The sequence below is a fragment of the Tachypleus tridentatus genome, chromosome 10 (assembly GCF_004210375.1).
Source record: "Tachypleus tridentatus isolate NWPU-2018 chromosome 10, ASM421037v1, whole genome shotgun sequence".
Classification (NCBI taxonomy): Eukaryota; Metazoa; Arthropoda; class Merostomata; order Xiphosura; family Limulidae; genus Tachypleus; species Tachypleus tridentatus.
Genome location: NC_134834.1, coordinates 146,230,137 through 146,250,965, shown reverse-complemented (window position 1 = coordinate 146,250,965; position 20,829 = coordinate 146,230,137). Strand labels below are relative to the sequence as shown.

At 35.2% G+C, this 20,829-nt stretch overlaps 1 protein-coding gene across 1 annotated transcript; it reads left to right on the top strand.

The window, feature by feature from the left end:
- The first annotated feature begins 12,610 nt into the window (after window positions 1–12,610).
- LOC143228532 (uncharacterized) lies at window positions 12,611–19,780 on the top strand. Its single transcript, XM_076459775.1, has 3 exons — window positions 12,611–12,769; window positions 13,800–13,952; window positions 19,473–19,780. Exons 1-3 carry the CDS (start codon window positions 12,685–12,687, stop codon window positions 19,778–19,780), a joined length of 546 nt encoding a protein of 181 aa, XP_076315890.1. The 5' UTR covers window positions 12,611–12,684.
- Window positions 19,781–20,829: the final 1,049 nt, after the last annotated feature.

Sequence of the window (20,829 nt, the reverse complement as noted above, 5' to 3'; positions counted from 1 at the left end):
CCTCTAGTTTAACACTTCAAAATTGTGCTAGGTTTGCCCAAAATTTAACATTATAGCTATGTTCGAAATGAGTAAATACAATTTCTACTGTATGTTTAACGATTACGAAGTCTTAATTTGTACTTATTTCTACGATTTCTGTAAACAAAGTTATATTTTGGTAGGATAAACTAAATATGGAGTTAGTAATTAGTATGCCAGGTTAAATATCATGCTCTCAAAGGTTCGATCCGTGGTATGTTGATAACCACGGTCATCACTTTCAACTTTGGAGCGGGGGATATTATAAAATGTGATGGTCAACCCATTCGAACAATAGTAGCCATAACAGACAGTAGTGCAAAACTTCAAGTAATTTTAACTTTGTTCGGTGAAGTTTTTTTCTGATTCTGATGTTCATATCACAACGTTCACACAGTTCTAAATTAAAGATGGCTGTGTATAAATTTTGAATGTCCCTAACCTAGTTCGCATAGATTTTCATTGAGGTTAAAATTACAGATATCAGACGAACTAATTTCATAAGATATTTCAGGTACGATATGGAAAATCTATCCAACTTTCAAATCGGTTATTCAAATTAAAACTTTTTCAAGTTTCCAAACTGACGACAATATACGTGTAAAAAACCTGAGTAAAATTTACTTTAATATCGTTGTGAAATAGATTGAATTAATATTTGACTTCTATCGAACGAAAAATGTAAGTTCTTATCAAAAGGTGTGAGTCACGTGACTAGTTTTAACATCAAAATAACCATGTGTTGATCACGTGACTAGTTTTAATATTAGAATAACCATGTGTTGAACTAAAACTTAGATGATTACATAAAGATTTCCAATTTGGTTAAATGAAAATTGCGTAACTAATTACACGGACTGTAATAAGATAAGTAATTATATCGAAGCTTCGCAACATTCCAACAACAGCAGAACCCAAGGTATTGTTGTTCTCGCCACACGTATTCAACACAGTGTTTTGTTAGGTGCTTATTTCTGCAGTTTCTTATTTTGAATAATTTGTGTGAAACACTTAACCGATTAAATCTTTTCGTAATAATGACAACTCTTCCAAAAATGGAAATTGTACTGGTGCTTTTTGAATGACATTCTTTTGTATACTTATGAAAGAACAACACAGAAACCAATAGTTTTTCAAGAGAATCCGACATTATATTCAATCCGCACAGCACTATTTATTATTATTCACGCCCATTATTATTTCGTTATATTGAACAGTTGGGTTTCCTCTCCATACCGCTAACCGCATAACAATATAATGACATATAATTATCGACTTAGAGTAGCGGTAACAATTAGAAGTGAGATAAAATAAGTGTATTAGTTATCGAACTCTCATTTCAGTTCATGTACGAGTTTTGTACGTACGTATTTCATAATCGTTCCCCTAGCTTTTGAAAGAAGATTTAACAATTATGTAGAAAAAAAAAAAAACAGGTGCGATTAACTCATCAACTCCTCCAGTGGCACAGCGGTATGTCTGCGGACTTATAACGCTAAAAACCGGGTTTCGATACCCGCGGTAGAGTTCAAACAGGCCATTGTTTAGCTTTGCGCTTAACTATAAAGAAAAAATAAATCGTCAAAAAGAAAGCATAAGATATAAAGTGACCGCAACGTAAATTCTCTACACAGGTGATTACGTTTAACAAGTGAACCCAAAATACAGAAAGGATATATAAGTTAATACTAAGTCACCTAAAAATCGTATGTCTCTACGGTATCATAACACAAAAAATATATTACTTTGACAGTTTGTTACTATTACGAAAAAAAGTACGCCTGTAACCGAAACGGCACTTTCTTCAAACAGAGATTACCATCGAGTTAAAATGTCTCAATTGTATAGAATTTTCAGAAATAACTAATAAACTTGAATATGTATCTACGAATAGCATGGTTTACGTTTAAAATGTGAAAAATGACACGTGTTGTCTTGAATTAGGCTACGCTGTTATTAGTGGAGGGATTCTTACCTGACAACTACCAACTGATAATACAGAGACAAGGGAATAATCATAAGGATGTTTCAATGATGTAAAATATTCTTGAAGTAGATGTAGGGAAGAAGACTCTGTAACCTTGAAACTAAACTTGGATGTCTAGACCTTGACAATATATAATAGTAGATTTAACGAAATGGTCACTATAACTCACCATCTTTTAAAGTAGCAAACTTTAAAAAACAAAACCTCAGACTTTGCATTATAACACTAGGTTTAGGAAAGCGCACACATTATAATTCTCCCTCTCGTAGGTAGCATCTTTAACACTCCTACGAAAAGTGGAGCCTAATAGGCCCCAGAGCAACTTGAAAGGTTATTAATATTAGGCTAATAATTTTGTATTTAAATGAAATTGCCATTTAAATCCATTAATGAATGGATTAACGAGATTCCCACTGTCCCTATCTACTATCTAGCGAAACCACAGCCAGGGGAACGGGCTTGGAGAAATCAGGACTAGAAACGTCTTTTCGTAGGAGTGTTAACACGTAGACGTTACATTATAATATAACAGTAGGTTTGTAAAGAAGAACACTGTAACTTACCTTTTCGTAGGTAGAAACCTTAAAATACACAGACTTTACATTATAATATAACAGTAGGTTTAGAAAAAACGAACACTATAATTCACCCTCTCGTAGGTAGCAATTTTAAAACACGTAAATTAAACTATAATATAACATTAGGCTTAGTGAATAGTATACATGTCATTTTCTCTTCATAATCGTGCAAATGTGCCTTTAAATTAACATAATGACCATAAGACTCATAAGATCTGAGTTTTTATACAATACATATTATTTTTCAACTAAACTCGGTATCAGACGATAAACATCTGGAATTTTAAACAATGCTAGACGTGGTTCAATATTCTGGGCACCAAACTTAAAACGTTTAGGCTTTTATGCAATATTAATCGGTAGCATAAAAATGACAGAAAACCACTGGAAACCAAAACGATAATTATAAAACTGTCAGGTATTACAAATAGCCTAACACTGAGTTAAGTTGTAATTTAGTTTCAAAATTGCGGCCCAGCTTGGCCAGGTGGGTTAAGGAGTTCGAGTCGTAATCCGAGGGTCGCGGGTTCCAATCCCCGTTGCACCAAACATGCTCGCCCTTTCAGCCGAGAGGGCATCATAATAATACGGTCAATCCCACTATTCGTTGGTAAAAGAGTAGCCTAAGAGTTGGCGGTGTGTGGTGATGACTAGATGCCTTCCCTTTAGTCTTACACTGCTAAATTAGGGACTGCTAGAGCAGATAGCCTTCATGTATCTTTGCGCGAAATTCAAAAACAAACAAACAACAACTGTTGCTTTACCTATTCTGAATTCTAAATATCTGTAAATTTCATGTCAGAAAATGGGCAGCCATCACTTCTGGATAAGTTACATTATTACATAATGACAATAAACAATAGATTTACAGATAAACTTTGTAACAATAATTGTTCTTATCATATTTATGGGTTTTTGAAGCCGTTTATTTCACCATAGAATAAACTAATTCAATTATGTGAATAATGTTATGACATTTCATGGAATTCATTATTTAATATTATACAGTGGAACAACTGTTTAATGATTGTACATGTATGTTAAAAATTTGTCTTCTTTTCCACCAGAAGTGAAATTGAAAAAGAGAATCTCTACTGTTAAGCCTTGAATAGGTAAAAGTGCAGTCCAGCAGAGAGTACGCCCAAATATAATGATGTATTAGGCCTCTATATAGTCAAATATCCTCTTTTCAATTTCACCCCTGATGAAATAAAAACCAACAAATTATTTAATATAGCAGTCGGAATAACCCGTCCCTGGATCAGAAGTTATGGGAATTCATGATTAATGACATGAAAAGTTGCCCTTATGTGCGGGCCCGGCATGATCAAGCGTGTTAAGGCGTGCTACTCGTAATCCGAGGGTCGCGGGTTTGCATCCCTGTTGCGCCAAACATGCTCGCCCTTTCAGCCGTGGGGGCGTTATAATGTGACGGTCAATCCCACTATTCGTTGGTAAAAGAGTAGCCCAAGAGTTGGCCGTGGGTGGTGATGACTAGCTGCCTTCCCTCTAGTCTTACACTGCTAAATTAGGGACGGCTAGCACAGATAGCCCTCGTGTAGCTTTGTGCGAAATTCAAAAAAAAACAAACAAACAAACAAACTCTTGTGTGCAATTGTATAAAAAAAACAAAAAAACGCCCACAAAAACTACAAAACAGAAAATGTGAAACCGCAAATCTACATGTTTATATGCATAAACCTTCATGTAAAATTGGTTAAGATCCATCAACAGGGGGCGAATTAGTGGAATGAAAACGGAAAAAATAAAAATAGCAAAACTAAAAATTTGTACGCACCCCAGTATGGCCCTGATGAACCTCTGTACCAATTCTGGTGATGGTCTATCTACACCCCGCGAAATATGAACATACAACAGACAGTACCACTATATAAATATATATATATATATATACAACCGGTCTTACGGTAAACTATACATTTGTAGAATAGTATTCTTAAATAATGGTGACTGTTGTTTCACTTCTCGTAAAATAAAGATTACGACAGTCGTTTATTTGCACAGACGAAGAACTAGGCTTCTAGAATTAATTTTCGATAACAATATTATCCGTTATTCTACTAACATAGGTTTAACTTCTCATAAATAAGTGACACTGTCAAACAGGTTCATTAAAGTGTGAAATATTATATTTCAACAGTGAATGTAATCTACATATTTATATTTAACTCCATTATAACATAACAATATTTACTCGTTCACATATAAAATATTCGTCGATATTACCAGTAGAGTTTACTTTAATATCCATATATAAACGCATGTCACAAGTAATATTTGGTAGCTGTCTTACCCAACACTCTATAATTGTGTGTTTGATTTTGGAATTTCGCGCAAAGATACACGAGGACTATCTACGCTAGCCGTCCCTAATATAGAGTTGTAAGACTAGAGAGAGGGCAGCTAGTCATCACTACCCACCGCCAACTCTTGGGCTACCAATGAATAGTGGGATTGACCGTCCCATTATAACGCCCCCATGGCTGAAAGGGTGAACGTGTTTGGTGTGATGGAGATTCGAACCCACGACCCTCAAATTATGAGTCAAGCGCCTTTAACTACCTGGCTATGCCGGACCCTCTAGGATTAAATAAGCAAAAAGCTATTAGAGATCGAACGTTACTCTTACACAATCAAAGTATTTAACGTAGTATTAGTTCGTGGAAAAGCTACAAAACCCTGAAAGTTTGTCACAAGTTTAATCAAAGTATGGACACACACACATATTTCACTGTTTATCGATTAGAAATATTACACACAGAAATTCATTTTCGTTATGTGACATATATGTACACACACACACAACATGATTACAAAGAAACATAAACATTTTTATTTTCAATCAAGTTATAACTGGCCCAGTCAGTTGTCATGATTCACAACCGAAACTATACAATTATTTTATTCCATTTCCCATGTTACAATTTCTCTCTTTACGGCATGAGAAACCGACTGCTCCTGGTACAAACCCTGTTCCAAAAGGAAGACACTGTTTGTGCGTGTGAAACACTAATGTGATGAGTTTTCGTGTAGTGCTCAGTTCGTATGTTAATTGTATTGGGTTTCGATATTTAATTTGTATTGATTATGCAAGTAAGGATCCTCATATTAATAGCATAACATCGGATACGCGAGCGGCATAAAACACGTGGAATGTCAGAATGCTCGGTTGTATAGATTATCGTTGGAAGAGAACCGAAAACACTGCTATGAAAATTAATATTGGACAGGGAAACTAAATTAAACTTCACCTGACTTTATTAGTTCAGTTCCTGGTATGGAACGAGTGTGGCACGTGGGTTATTGTTTCGAAAAATGCAAAAGCCAGAACTCACTCGTTATCCAAGTGCTATCATCTTGTTTATTGGGCTTTCTGTGATCAATGCTTTTAAGTGTCTGATAACATTGTAATATTCATTTAAAAATAGTAATTCGATACTAGCCTGTCACGATGAGCGTAAACTGAGGTAAAATAAAAACTTAATTGTCGTATCTAAGAGACAAAGTCTAGGTAAAAACTTAGAACCAAAACTATAATCGAAGTTCTTAATCTCAATAAATCGTTGAGTTTCGAAGATACGTAAGGAAAATTTTAGCCAATAAAATGTGACGAGTTCATTGTCATAGTTATTCGTTATTATAGGACCATTATAAAAATACATGATCGCTAAGCACGTATCATACCCGTAAATTTCATCCAGATTTTTGAAAGGTTTTACAATTTCCTGAATACAGCTGTTATAAAAGTAACATTTTGTTATAGGTTACAAATACAATCCTGCTTTTGCTGATATTTTTATTAGGGTCGCGGATCCGAATCCCCGTCACACTAAACATTCTCGCCTTCCCTCTAGTCTTACACTGCTAAATTAGGGACGACTAGAACAGATAGCCCTCGAGTAGCTTTGTGCGAAAATTCAAAAACAAACCAAAACAAACAAATCAGTATAACATCAATTTCACAAACCTCAAAGAATAAAAGAAAAAAGAGAGAGATCAGACGTGAGTGCTTTAGCCCAGACCGTCCCACATCTTTACCACATTACGTCGTCTACAACCAGAAATGAGAAAGCTGTCGTTACAAAAAATATAAAAAAAATATAAAATAAAATAGAAATTAAATTATGAGAAAAATAATTATAATGCCAGATATCGATGGGGGAAGACAGTAAAACTGTCCTTGACTGTAGCATTCCTTGCCTTTATATGATGTACCTTTCTGGTTAACTATAAACAAACAATTTAAAGACATGTTTTTGCACCATTTTAAAACAATCGTGTGTCTGTGTGAGAGAGGTGGTGAGTTATAACTTTGCAGCACTTAAAGTAATAACAAGTACGAAACATCGAGACACGTATAGGGGGTGTAGTTGTTCAACTAAAAACGTTTGCTAACATTAAAGGTCCTATAGAATCTCACCCATCATCTATGCATTTATACCATAGACATACAGTTCCACCCCCCACCAACCAACCCGAAACATATGAAAAGTAAGCCAAACACACGGTAATACATTCGTCGGATATTTTTGAAGAATTATCAGCTAATTAGAAAATAACATTGTTTGTTTGTGGAAATTTGAAATGATAAATGTTTGGTTTGATTTGTTTTTGAATTTCGCGTAAAGCTACACGAGGGCTATCTGCGCTAGCCGTCCTAATTTAGCAGTGCAAGACTAGAGGGAAGGCAGCTAGTCATAACCACCCACTCTTAGGCTACTCTTTTACCAACGAATAGTGTGATAGACCGTCACATTATAATGCCCCCACGGCTGAAAAGGTGAACATGTTTGGTGCGACGGGGATTCGGACCCGCGACCCTCAGATTACGAGTCGAATGCCTTAACCCACCTGGCCATGTCGGGCCTGTCTTAAGGGAAGCTAAATCATTGTCTCCTCTAATCAATTAGTGATATTTGACCCTTACTAACTTATAACACATCCATGGCCCCAAAGTGACCGTAAGTCCCACTAATCAGTTAGCGTAGCAACGATTTACCAGTAGATGGTATTGACTATCTGCCTTCCCTTTAGTCTTTCACTTCACCATTAAGGACATCTCGCGCACACAGCTCTGGAATGGCTTTTCTCAAAATTCAACAACAGCATCACATAGTTAATCCACGATGAATTACAGTATTTACTTATAATTGAACATCTTTTTTTTTTCAGCGTTTTTATAAAGCTTCAGCCAACTAGCCTGTTTGTTTGAAGTTGAACTGTGATCGGATATGTTCTCATATTTGAAGGTTCTGTAAAAGTATTTACAACAGACACTGGTTTACATAATTATTTTTCCTTCTTTAATCTGAATCATCAAAATGTTAGCACGTGTTTTCTCCATACATTCCAAATGCAACCATTGACTTTCAGTATCAAGATTGAAGATCCCCATTGATATCCTATTAGTAACAAGGAAACAGAAGTGAAATCTAGAGTCTTGCTAGTATTGTGTCAGTGACTACTATTTAACCTCAAAATATTAGAATATCTAGAATAGTTTGTTTTTTTTTTAGTTTAAACAATTTTTCTTGATCCTCTTTGTGGAAAGTGTGCATAAGATCTTCACAACGCATTACCAATACCTTTGGTCATCACCCGGGTCTGTCCGCTGGTCAATTTTGTTTTAGATTTCAGTTTGACTTCGGTTGATCTTCCCCTAAACAAACCATGTGGCCATGCCAGGCCCCAAAAATAAAATGTTAATGTGTATAATCCAGCAGCTGTCACTTTATTTAACATTTCTGGTAAGAATTACAAAAAACATTTAACACCATGTTCATCACGTTTTCCATCGCAAGCGAGTATACTGATAATACAAGGATTCGCTTACTGTTTTATCGAAATTCCTTCCTAAATAAAGATAATCAGTGTTCCAATACATCATATATAACAGCCTTCTCTACAAGAACATTTGATAAACTGGTTCACCTTTTTTGTCTTCTAATAAAACCGCAGTGTACTTGAAGATAGAGGAGTACGACCGGTACGGACCTGCTTATCCTAAGTATATTTCAGTGGACCAGCATATCCTTTCTCCCCCCCCCTTATTAACATCTCAAAATACTAAAACAGAATTGTGTTTCAGAGAAAGAGAGAGAGAAAGGCTGATCGTGTAACTTCTTTGAGGTTACATAAGAATTTTAATTTCAGTGACTCAGATGAAGTCATGCCAGAAAGAACTGTGCCAGTAATGAAACATGGGGGGGGGGGGTACAAAAAGCTGGGTGTAACAAATGGGCATGCTTTTTTAAAAACAACTTATTACTCCATTGTTAGGAATAATGAATTATTAGCAAACAACGCCATTTTTAAAGTCTGAAGCAGATTCTGGAAACATTGATTTCAACATAACGAATGTCGTTTTTTAATATGTCTTGGGAAAAAAAATGGAAAATTTCCGTAAACTCATTGGATAGAGTTTGATCTGTCACTTGGATTAAGTAGACAGAATAAGAACGTTACTGTTTAACCACGTGCCTGCCGGGCGTGACTCACTGGTTAGTGTGCAAGGCTATGGACACGAAGTTTGCGTTCCGTTGCTGATAAATCGCGTCAAGCATTTTGGAGGCATGCGTACGTTACAAGAGCGATGACAATTCTTGCTATTCGATTAAGGTAGCCCAAGAGATACCGGTGGATGCCTTTCTTCCATTTTATCAGTTCATAATTACGAACGGCTAATACAAATAGTCCAAACGAAACAAAGAAATCAGGTATAGCTGTCTTTAATTTTAAACTGAAACCAGAAGGATAGCGATCAGCCAGAAGCACCCTCCTCCCGAATTAGGCACTTTTAATAGAATAGCGAGATTGACCGGTACTCGATCTTATAATGCTCTGTCAGCTGAAAGTGAGAAGGGTGTTTCGTAACATAACATCTCCAAGTCAAATCTCTCGAATCCTCAATCCGATACGTTAAAAACTAAACCACACTCCATTCATTAGTTAAAGCATTCTAACTAACTGATGCTTCATGTTTCGTGAAGAATTTCAACTGATATTAGGAGTATCAGAAAATAATGATGTTTTTGTCACCTTAACTTCAAATGTTTCTAATTAAATACTTTCGTTTCTTTTCAGGTGAATTTGATTTAGACCTTGTTTATCAAATTTCTATCAATAAGACTAGTTTTCTCCATTTAGAAAAAATCACTGACCATATTCCTAACTAGAATCACACTGGACATTGCATGCTCCGTAACTTTCATAAATGCAAAATGGCAAGTAAAAAGTTGTGGGTTTATGAAGATGCTTTCAGTGCCCGCAATAACCAGCTGTGGTTCAGAAAGTGTAGGTGATTTTGATCTCTCAGATTACCATTATTCAGAAACACCAGTAGTGTTTGACAATGAGGCCATAGGTTGAGTCAGACCCCAGTAAAACCATCCAACAGTTCTTACAAAAACGTAAGTCCTCTTGGTCTCGTGATTAAGAGTCCTTAAACAGATTAAGAAGGTGGATAGACGAAGAGTTTGGGTTCCAAATAAATATTGATCACATCAAACTGGTCTCGCAGAATTCTTTGTCTCAAAGGACGTTTCCTTCTGTTAACGAGAAAATGGAAGATGACAAATTGTCATTAATATTAATGGAGGATATGTAATTTACTGAAAAATAAATACTTTTCTTTAAAAATATCTTTTACTGTATATGGAAAAATAAACGACATTATTTTCCGGTAATCTTACTATGTTCTCACTTACATATTCAAAATCAGTGTATTCGATCTTTCTTGGGTATTAGGTGGTAAACAGAGTAAAAAATGAATAAAAATACGCGAAGAAACGTCACACTTTATGGTACAGGTTTTCATTGAACAAGTGCTTCTATTTGCAATGTCTGGAACCATTCTACATTGAAAATTTGCAAAAGTGTGAAAAAGATACTGTAACTTTATGACTAACCTATGTGCTGGATGAACACAAAGTGTTAAAAGGACTGAAATGATAATTTTTGACATATATTCAGTGTCTCCTCCTAAACAAACCACAGTTGAATAAGAAAATTTATATTTGTTGTATTTATCATAAAAAATTGTGCAAGGACTGTCTGCGCCAGTTTTCAGTACTTTTGAAGTGATAAACCAGAAGTTAAAAACCACCATCCACTGCCAACTATGGACATTTTTGGGCAGATAGAATAGTGGGATTTGGCTTTCACTGTTATGACGCACCCATGGCAAAGCACCTTTTTATTAGCGGTAACGGTAATTAAACCACAGAATATACGTTCAGCAGTGTAATACGCTAACTATGTAGAGAATAAAGTATTCAATAATTAATCAAATACGAAGAAACATAATAAGGATAAGCATATCTCAATGAATATCAAAATGCTTTTTAGGATTTATACTGATCTAGTGGACAAGAAGATTTTATAAAAAAGAAGAAAAAGGTAAATATTAATTACGAGCAAGTAATGAATAATAAGTCTGCTAAGAAATCCAGCTCTTAACGATTATTCGTAAAAAAGGTTTGAAGAAATATCCACTGGATGAATAATTCTGTCCAAACGTTTATTAAATGATGGCTTGGTTTGTTCTGAATTTCGCACAAAGCTACACGAGGGCTATCTGCGTTAGCCATCTTTAATTTAACAGTCTAAGATTAGAGGGAAGGCAGCTAGTCATCACCACCCACCGCCAACTCTTGGGCTACTCTTTTACCAATGAATAGTGGGATTGACCGTAACATTATAACGCCCCCATGACTGAAAGGGCGAGTATGTTTGGTGCGACGGGGATTCGAACCCGCGACCCTCGGAATTTCTATATGAACACTTACTTTTGAAAATAAGCATACACACATACCGAATATGGAAAATATGGCTGTACAACCACTCAGTTTGAAAAATAAACAAGCCTGTACAATCATTGAATTTTGAAAATAAACTTGTACAAACAGCTAAGTCATGATTTAATTTCTATAGTATAGAGTGAAAAAAATATGCTGAACAGAGATTCACTTAGTAACTAAATCTTAGAAAAAAATTCAATGGATGGCTAAGCCTTCATTTGAATTCAATATATATTGAGAAATCTATACATATACAAGTTCATAGATAATGACTTTTTAACATTTAAATTAACTTGTAAAACAAATCAGTATTAAGTTAAACTTACCATTTTGAGGTGTCTTAAAAATAGTTGATACATCAAAAGTCTTCATTAAGAATGTATATAAAAAGTGTAAAAGTTTCAACATTTCTTGAAAAGTGTGCCCACTATTTTACTACATCAGTAGAGACAACAGTTCAATTTACGAATATGTTAATATTTTATCATTAACGTAAACAGCTTTACTACATATTGGAAAGTGCACTGTTACATAAAAGAAATGATTTTTGTAACGTCAACTTGTAAGAGATTGCCTTCATACTCAACGTGAAACCAATACATAACAGTCTTAACTTTTACTGTGCTTCAGTAAATTGGCAATTGTTCCATTACTTTATTGGCCGCATATCATTGACACTAAAGTTCTGTTTAAACTCAAAATTGCGTGACGGTGACCACTACATCACAAACGTGCAAGTATCTTAGTACGCAAAGCCGAGCTCTCAAATTGATTTTTCCACCGGCCATTAAATACGGCAAAAAATTTCAGAGAAAATAAATGAAAAATTGTTGTATAAGAATTAAAATTAACTTCTAAACAGAATTGTATGAATATGAGTACTAACAATAAAACATAAAGAAACGTCGGGTCTTGTTCTTTATATACTACGTGATATATATATACATATATGATTTTTCTTTTGTCACTGTCCTCACAGTGAACACAATATATTATTCTGAAGGTGTAAGCCATCTCTTAAGCGCCACCTAGTGAGTATACTGGGCATAACTTTATAGTAAAAGACAAAAAAGTTTGGCGATGTAACCAAGACCACCACAAAAATCCCAATACGCCGTAACAAAAGTTACGAGCATGCGTAATTCCGTTCCGAAGCTTATATGAAGTGAGCCCTGAGAAAACTGACGAAGACGACTTAACAATTTATGGTTACCAAAGCTTGTGATTTTACACCTTTAATCTGTAGTTGTGTCTTCTAATAACTTAATTGATAGCAAAAATGAAGTTCAAACATATAGCATTTCTGGTGTGGATTATTTTCAGGTTTGAAGTCAGTGCTGTTGTTCCTTCTCAGATCACAATCGGTAAGAGTATTACACACATAAATAGTAACATTATATGTAAATTTATTTTTAAGATAATAAAACTTATTATTTCCAATAAAATATACTATTTGTAGCGTAAAGAAAAGCTTTATGGTCGAAATTGAGATCTAGAATGAAACTATACAGTATCGTTTGTTCTGCAAAATTAAGGTTCATTATACTGTGTAATTAAATGAATTTATTTTATCTTTCCATTAATCGAGAGTTTACCCAGTGGCTTCGTGATAAGTCTGAGGGTTTATAACGTTAAAAATAGTTTCGATACTCGTTGTGGGCAAAGCACACATAATTCCTTTTGTAGCTTTGTACTTAACAAGTAAACAAAATCATTAAACGAGTTTTTTTTTTTCCTTCTCGTGTTGATTGGATAGGCACTGTCCATTGTAACTTTCAATCAATTTTAATTTTTTTTTATGAAATATTTCTATCTTAATCTTATGCAAACAATGTGATATTTGTTACAAACATAAGGTGAGGGAAAATAGTATTCAAAGTTCCTTCAGCGTTTGTGGAAATAAGTTAATTAATCAATCCGGAATAGTTCCTGAAAACAAGAAAATTCACCAGCAGACGTAAAATTGAAATAAAACAAGGTAGTCAAGACTTATTCGTAGTAACTGAGGCAGACTGTGGCGGTCACATTATGATGCGTCCTCGTCTAAAAGGACAAATATGTTTGACAGAGATTTAAACCCGCGATTCGCAGATTGCGTGTCGAGCAAAATACGGATCCGAGGGTCTCTGATCTGGCCATTTAGGCTCCAGGCGCAATAACTACTTTTCAGACAGAAAAATCCACTTCATAGTAACCACAGAGTTCAAGATATATAAATGTTGGCCTAAGTAAATGAGGAAATTTGTTTGAAACAATAATTGGTATAATAGCAACAAAATATAAATACGATCACAATACGAGTTAATCACCAAGTTAATTTACTGTTGACAATTGATAATTGAAAAATTTGCCTGTTTTTATTAGTTATATTAACAACGGCTATTTAACACACAGGGATCATTTTTCGAGCAACCAATACGTGGAATCTTTTGGCGGGAGAACTGGCAGTAGATGACGTCAACAATGACCCAACAATACTTCCGGATACCCGCTTGGCTCTACTCACCAATATAACGGAAAATTCGAAGTTTAACATTCTTCAAAACAGTAAACCGTTATCAATTCTCTATTACTATATGCAAATTTTAAGACTGTTTCGTAAATAGGTATTTGATAAAGTCAGCTACGATTTAACAACAACAAAAGAAAAAAATGGTTACCACGCTAAAATATGTTAATCCTCAAATTACCAAATTGTTTTAAAACCAATCTCTTGATACAAAAAGTTCACATATTGCAAAATATTTGGCAATTTTATGTTCAAACCTTAACCATTGTTGTTATAATCCTGTGTTTTTATTTGTTACAGATATTTTTATCTAATATATGTCGTGGGGTTAGCTGGAGTATTGATAATAGTTTTATTTACATCCTTAACTGACTCATAACTGGCACCGTAACAGAATTATGGATCCACGGGAAATTTCATGCACAATTAGTTTAAAGCATTTTCCTAAAACCGATGGACCCCGTCGGTAACTAAGGTTTTTTCTTTCCCAATTAAATGGTACTTAGACAATTTAAGCTATGCAGTTATAATATGTGCATATATAAATGACAGTAATAAAAAAAATATGTAATGTTTTCTTAAGCGTTGGTTCTTTCAAAAATTCTTTTGCAAGTTTCGTTTTAATTTTGCGCAAAGATACACGAGGACTATTTGAGCTAGCCGTTCCTAATTGAGCAATGATAGACTAGAGGAAAGACAGATATAGTCAATACTACCCTCCGCCAACTCATGGGTTACTCTTTTACCAACAAAAAATAGTACTGCCTGTAACATTATACCGCCCCCATGACTAAAAGGGCTGAGCATGCTCAGTGACGGTGTTTCGAATCGCAATCCACAGATTGCAAGTCGAACACCCCCTAACCAGACCATGTTATAATAGAAGTTCATTTAATAAAGAACTTTATCAGTTTGTTTAAATTTTCGTAAAACTAAACCAAGAAAGTTGACAACATGTATACGAAAAACCTCAATCAAACCTATGAGTGCTCATGATATCCGTTTTACGTTTTACAACGAGATATTTAATTTTTACGAGTTTTCTTGATAACATGATATCATGATAAATTTCGATTACCTAGCAAGATTTCTTTTAAAAGTGGTCCGAAATGTTCAGTTGTGTCGCAGCATTGTTTCCAAGTTGTCATTTATGACCCAACACTATTTCTAAACGATCGGCAAAACTGGTTTGGTACATCAATAGTGTTGTTATTGTAGTCCATTTGTATCAAAAACAGGGTTATTATAAAAAAAACTCAATGTTTCAGTTTAGTATATTTCAAAACCTATTTGTCTTAACAAAGTTAAATTTTATCCCAGGCACGTTGAGAATCATAAGTGTTGTTAAAGAGAGTTTGGATAAATACCACAATAGATGTTCAATACGATTTTCGTCATTCGTTATTACCAAAACCTGCGAATTCAAACTTCATAAAAGTTGTTTTGGTTTCAATAACACACTTTCCATCACTTAGCTAAAAAAAAAACAAAAATGTCTTGGTGGAACAAGGATTCAAATCCGCGACACTCAGGTTGCGAGTCAAGCTCCATAACCACTTGTTCATGACAACTCTTTCAAAGATAACGGAATATAGCATTTCTTGAGTGGATATATCCACTAAGATGAAAACGAGTTTCTTCTGTCCGAAAGTTGATTTTTAGACATATTTAATACATAATGAAACTGACGAAACCTCAATGGGCAAGGGTTATTCACCACCCTTAACGACACGCTGTCGACTAAAGTAAAAAGCTTTGAACTTTAGTGTCTTATTAGTGTGTTCTGCTACGGTCTGATGGTTAGAACGCTCAACTTGCAATCTAGAAATCACGAGATCGAAACCTGTAATCGAACGTGCTCGCCCCCTCATATATCAGGGGCACTATGATATGATGGTCAATCCTCCTATTCGTTGATAAAAGAGTAGCCCAAGAGTTGTCGGTGGGTGGTGATAACTAGTTGCCTTCCCTCTTGTCTTTCATTACTATTATTATTATTAAAATTAGGGACTGTTAATATCGATAGATTTATACGAAATTCAATAAAACAAACAAATATTGCTCCACTTTACTAACACGTCCGAGTACTATGATGCCTTTGTGAAACTTTAAATAATATCCAGTCAAGTGACTTTTTTGTTCCTCACTGTGTATATACGTAGAACTGGCATGGCCAGGTGGTTAAGGAACTCGACTCGTAATCTGAGTGTCGCGGATTTGAATCCCCGTCACTCCAAACATGCTCGCCCTTTCAGCCGTTGTGACGTTATAAGGGTACGATTAATCCCACTATTCGTTGGTAAAAGAGTAGCCCAAGAGTTGGCGGTGGGTGATGATGACTAGTTGCCTTCCCTCTAGTCTTATGCTGCTACATTAGGGACACGTCTAGCGCAGATAGCCCTCGTGTAGCTTTGTGCATAAATAAAAAAACAAACATACGTACTTTCCTGTATCTATGTAAAGTACTTGTACCTTGACATTAGCGCTGTACATTGAAACAAAGTTTCCCTCACAACCCATTCAAGCTGTCTGAAACCTTTACTTCCTAAAAAGTAGATTCCTGCTCCTCAAAATTTCTACGTTGTCGTTGGTGGCAAGTCAAGTCTTTGGGCTGTACCTCTTCCATTTACTGGACCAACAGGATGTTTTAACAATATCCGTATATAAAGGTGACCACTCAGAACAACTAACATATTTTGGGCGCTAGTTACCTCAAAAAGATGGATTGTTTGAACATATTTAGGGCACTTGTAAGGAAGTTGGCATCTAATTTCGCTTTGTTGCCTTTTGACCAAAGTAAAACTAATAACATTTTGATCACATCCTCGTGGTCCTTCACATCAACATACAACTCATTTATATTACAAATATCTTATTGTTAGAAAACACACAAACGAAATAAGTAAAATAATGCTAGTTTGCAGTAAAATATAGTTTTCAAACACTTTATCCCATGTTCAAAGTTTTCTGAATAAAACTTGTGGATCTCACTATGCTCCTCGTGAAATTTTATTCGCCCAGGAAAATTAGTTTTTAAGAGACTGTAAATTTGAACATAATACCTTTTTATAATCGATGCCACTATACAACAGTGAACGCGCTACTTATTAAACCAGCAGCTTCCCTGTAATAAAGTAGGTTATGAAAGGTTAAAATGAAGAGGTTGTTCGACCCGACGTGAAATATCTGTCTGATGTTCAGCGGGTTAACAAAATTATCAGTCTGAGCAATAAGTCACTTTGTCAATCTTGGGTAACTTACTTCTTGTAGAAATGACCCTAATAATCCCCATGATCTGAAATGGTATAATATATGACACGAGACAAAATTAAATTTTATCATCCTAATATTTGATCTTAAAAGTTGTGAGGGCCAGGCGTGGTCTAATGGTTACCATGTTCATTTCGCGTATTGTTGCTACAGTTTTTTTTTTTTGGAATTTCGCACAAAGCTACTCGAGGGCTATCTGTGCTAGCCGTCCCTAATTTAGCAGTGTAAGACTAGAGGGAAGGCAGCTAGTCATCACCACCCACCACCAACTCTTGGGCTACTCTTTTACCAACGAATAGTGGGATTGACCGTCACATTATAACGCCCCCACGGCTGGGAGGGCGAGCATGTTTGGTGCGACACGGGCGCGAACCCGCGACTCTCAGATTACGAAGCGCACGCCTTAACGCGCTAGGCCATGCCAGGCCTGTTGCTACAGAACTGCGTGAGTACACTTTAAGAATGACATGTAGAGTAACCTAAGATCTGTATTCTCAAGACGGCTGGTATGGGTATTAGCACTTTAATGAGTACAGAACAACTTTTCGACCTTCTGAGGTTATCTTCAGGTTAACCTCTTTGTTAACTGTCTTTAGAATACATTTTTACTTCAAGTCGGTTTCTCGTCAACAGAAACCTAAGGTCTGTAGGTGGGTACCATGGATAATCTGCCTTCCCTCTAATCTAAGAGCTCAAAATTAGGGACGATCGTGCCCAAATAAGTATCCCTTATGTAGCTTTCGCACAAACATTCTAAAACAAAATAACCTAATTTGAGATACTACGTTTTGTCTCAGTGCCGTAAAGTGATGGGTATAACTCAACTACGTCGCTTAACGTGATATAATAGGAAACAAAAATTTAAAACTTTGACGGAAAGCAGGGATCATTGAATATTCTTCAAATTGCTATAGGTATCCAAAACAAAATAAATGGTTAAATGAAATCTTTTGTACTTTTTATTTCATCATTTATTGGATACTTCTCATAACAATTCTACTTATAACTAATGCTTCCTATTTTCCATTAAAATTTTATTTGGTCGTGTAGCAGTTAAAAACTCTCACTTCGATCTTCAAATATTGTCAAGAGACTGAAATTTGTTTTAAAAAAGCATAAAACTGAACTGTTGATGATTGGAAAAAGATGTTATGGATGGATGAGTCCAAGTTTCAAATATTTGGTTCAAAGCGTGGGTTATATACGTCCGGTGGAAGAAAGGTTAAGGATACTTACCTCATTACATAACACCTATCATGAAACATGAGGAAGGCAGCACGATCGTTTAGGGTATTTTTTGGCTGATATTTACAAAATAGATGGAATAATAGACTGGCACAAGTACTATTAAAGCATATCTAGTGATTTGTCTATTATTTGTAAAGGATTCTACAGAGTTTCTGTTGTACTAAATATGAAGATTAATAAACTTTCAATGTTTGACCCTCCACTGTTCTTTGAAAATAGCCTGAAATCTAATTTCTGACTTAACAGTTTTGCACAGTATTGTATATTGTAACCAATACTTTTAATAACCGATTTTCCGCTTCGGAATTGAATAAGGTGTTGTTGTTGTTTTGCAGCATAAATTATTTGGAAACCTTGTCGATCGCTACTATTAAATATTCCCGTACTTAATAATATAATGCGTGTATTAATGGAGAAAATTTCTGTTGATCCAAGATTCGATTTTGTGTTAAGCCAAATAGTTATACAAAAATATCACATTAATAGTTTATACAACAAGCACTGTTCTGTGTAATAACTACAACAACAGTGTCATAATATTTGGAAGGAAAAATATCATTAAAAGGAAAAGAAAAATTAGCAATCAAACTTTTGTTCAAATATTCTTCATCGAGACAATAAAAGGTATTTTGTCGAAACGTTGTCCACGTGTTGTTGCCTTACTCACTTTCAATTTAACTTTTCCCGTATTTTTTATTCCACATTTTAACTAAGATATATTATATTTCCATTTAACCAATTGGATGCATTCGTTTTTCCTTCTCTATGTTTGCCTGAAAACGAGGTGTATATCTGGAACTAATTATGTTCACTCTCTAACATACAGAAACAATGAGATTATATAGATGGATTAAAAGCAATGAGACAAGTCGTGCAATTGGCTGAAAGGAATATTTTATTATTGGGCGGTTTATATACTTCTACTGTTAAAACCTGTTTTGTTTGTAGTCAATGAAAAGATCTTCAAATATGCACATTAAAGGACTTGCTTCAATCACCATCAGAATGCATTGAACTATTTGTTTCTTATTTTTCGTTAGCTTGTTACCTCTTGGAACAGAACGTAGTAACGATCATAGGGCCCAGTAGTTCCACCCACATTAAAGTCGCCCACTCCCCAATAGGAAATCTTCGAGTACCTCATCTGGCTCCCACTGCAACAGACCCTACCCTATCGTTTACCCAAGCTGGTCAGTCTCCTTATCCTTCTTTAATCAAAATGACGCCCCCTGACAGTTTCCAGATGGCAGCTTTGACCACCTTCATGCTGAAGTTTAAATGGAAAGCTATTGCTGTTATAGCAGAAAGCACGGATTACGGTAAGGCTAATTTTATTCACTTCAGATGAAAATGTTTCTAACAAAAAAAAGAATATTTACCCTTAAACTTTAAAGTTTAATAGTTTGTACAAATAAATATAAAAGTGCATAGCACATAGGAATGTTAATAATATTTAACATTAGTCTTATTTTCAAAATTATATATTAATTGAAAATAACTTCATTAGGAAGAACCAAGAAAACGAAAGGTACTATTATGAAGTGAAAGTAAACCTTAAACATTAGGGGGTATAGGTAGGCGTCAAACATTAAGTGGTGCAAGTTGGCCACCTTAAATATTAGGGGGTGTTAGTAGCATTCAAACATTAGATAGTGCAAATAGGCTTCGAACATTATTGAGTGTTAGTAGGTCTTAAACATTAAGTAGTGCAAGTAGGCCTCAAACATTAGGTAGTGTAAGTAGACTTTAGATATTAGAGAGCGCAAATAGACCACAAACACTATGGACTGCACGTAGGTCTCATACATTACAGTACGCAACTAAGCCTCAAACATTATGAGTGGAAGTAAGCTATAGCTATTCGGAGCTGTAAACAGATCTTAATCATAGGAAAGTGCAAGTAGGCCTCACATTTCGGACACTCAACTACGTGAAGATCTGTATTCTCTTTTACGAAAATGGGTCTTAGTATCACAAAGATCAGAGACATCAATGGACACTTAAAAGATTTGAGGTTCGAGCCCATAGGTGCGGGAAGTTTTAGTTCCCCAGTATGATGTTGACCATGGATTTCTATTGCACTTTTTCAAAACACTAACCGGAGATTCAGGGCATTGTCAAATAGAATCGGGACACAGGCCCGTTTCTCAATACCTAGCTACGACTCTGTCAAGGACTCTTAAAGATACATTAAATTAATATTACAGTATAAGTTATTTTTGTTCCATATATATATATATATACAATTCGCACAAGTCGTTTTTTCCTACCCTTTGCTTTTAGCAATAACTTAGTAAACGTATCAAACAGTTTTTCGTTAATTTGAGAGATGAAACAGCGATTGTTAGGAAAAAAGTCAACATTGAATCTAGTTCGAGATTCGATCATAAACTCAAG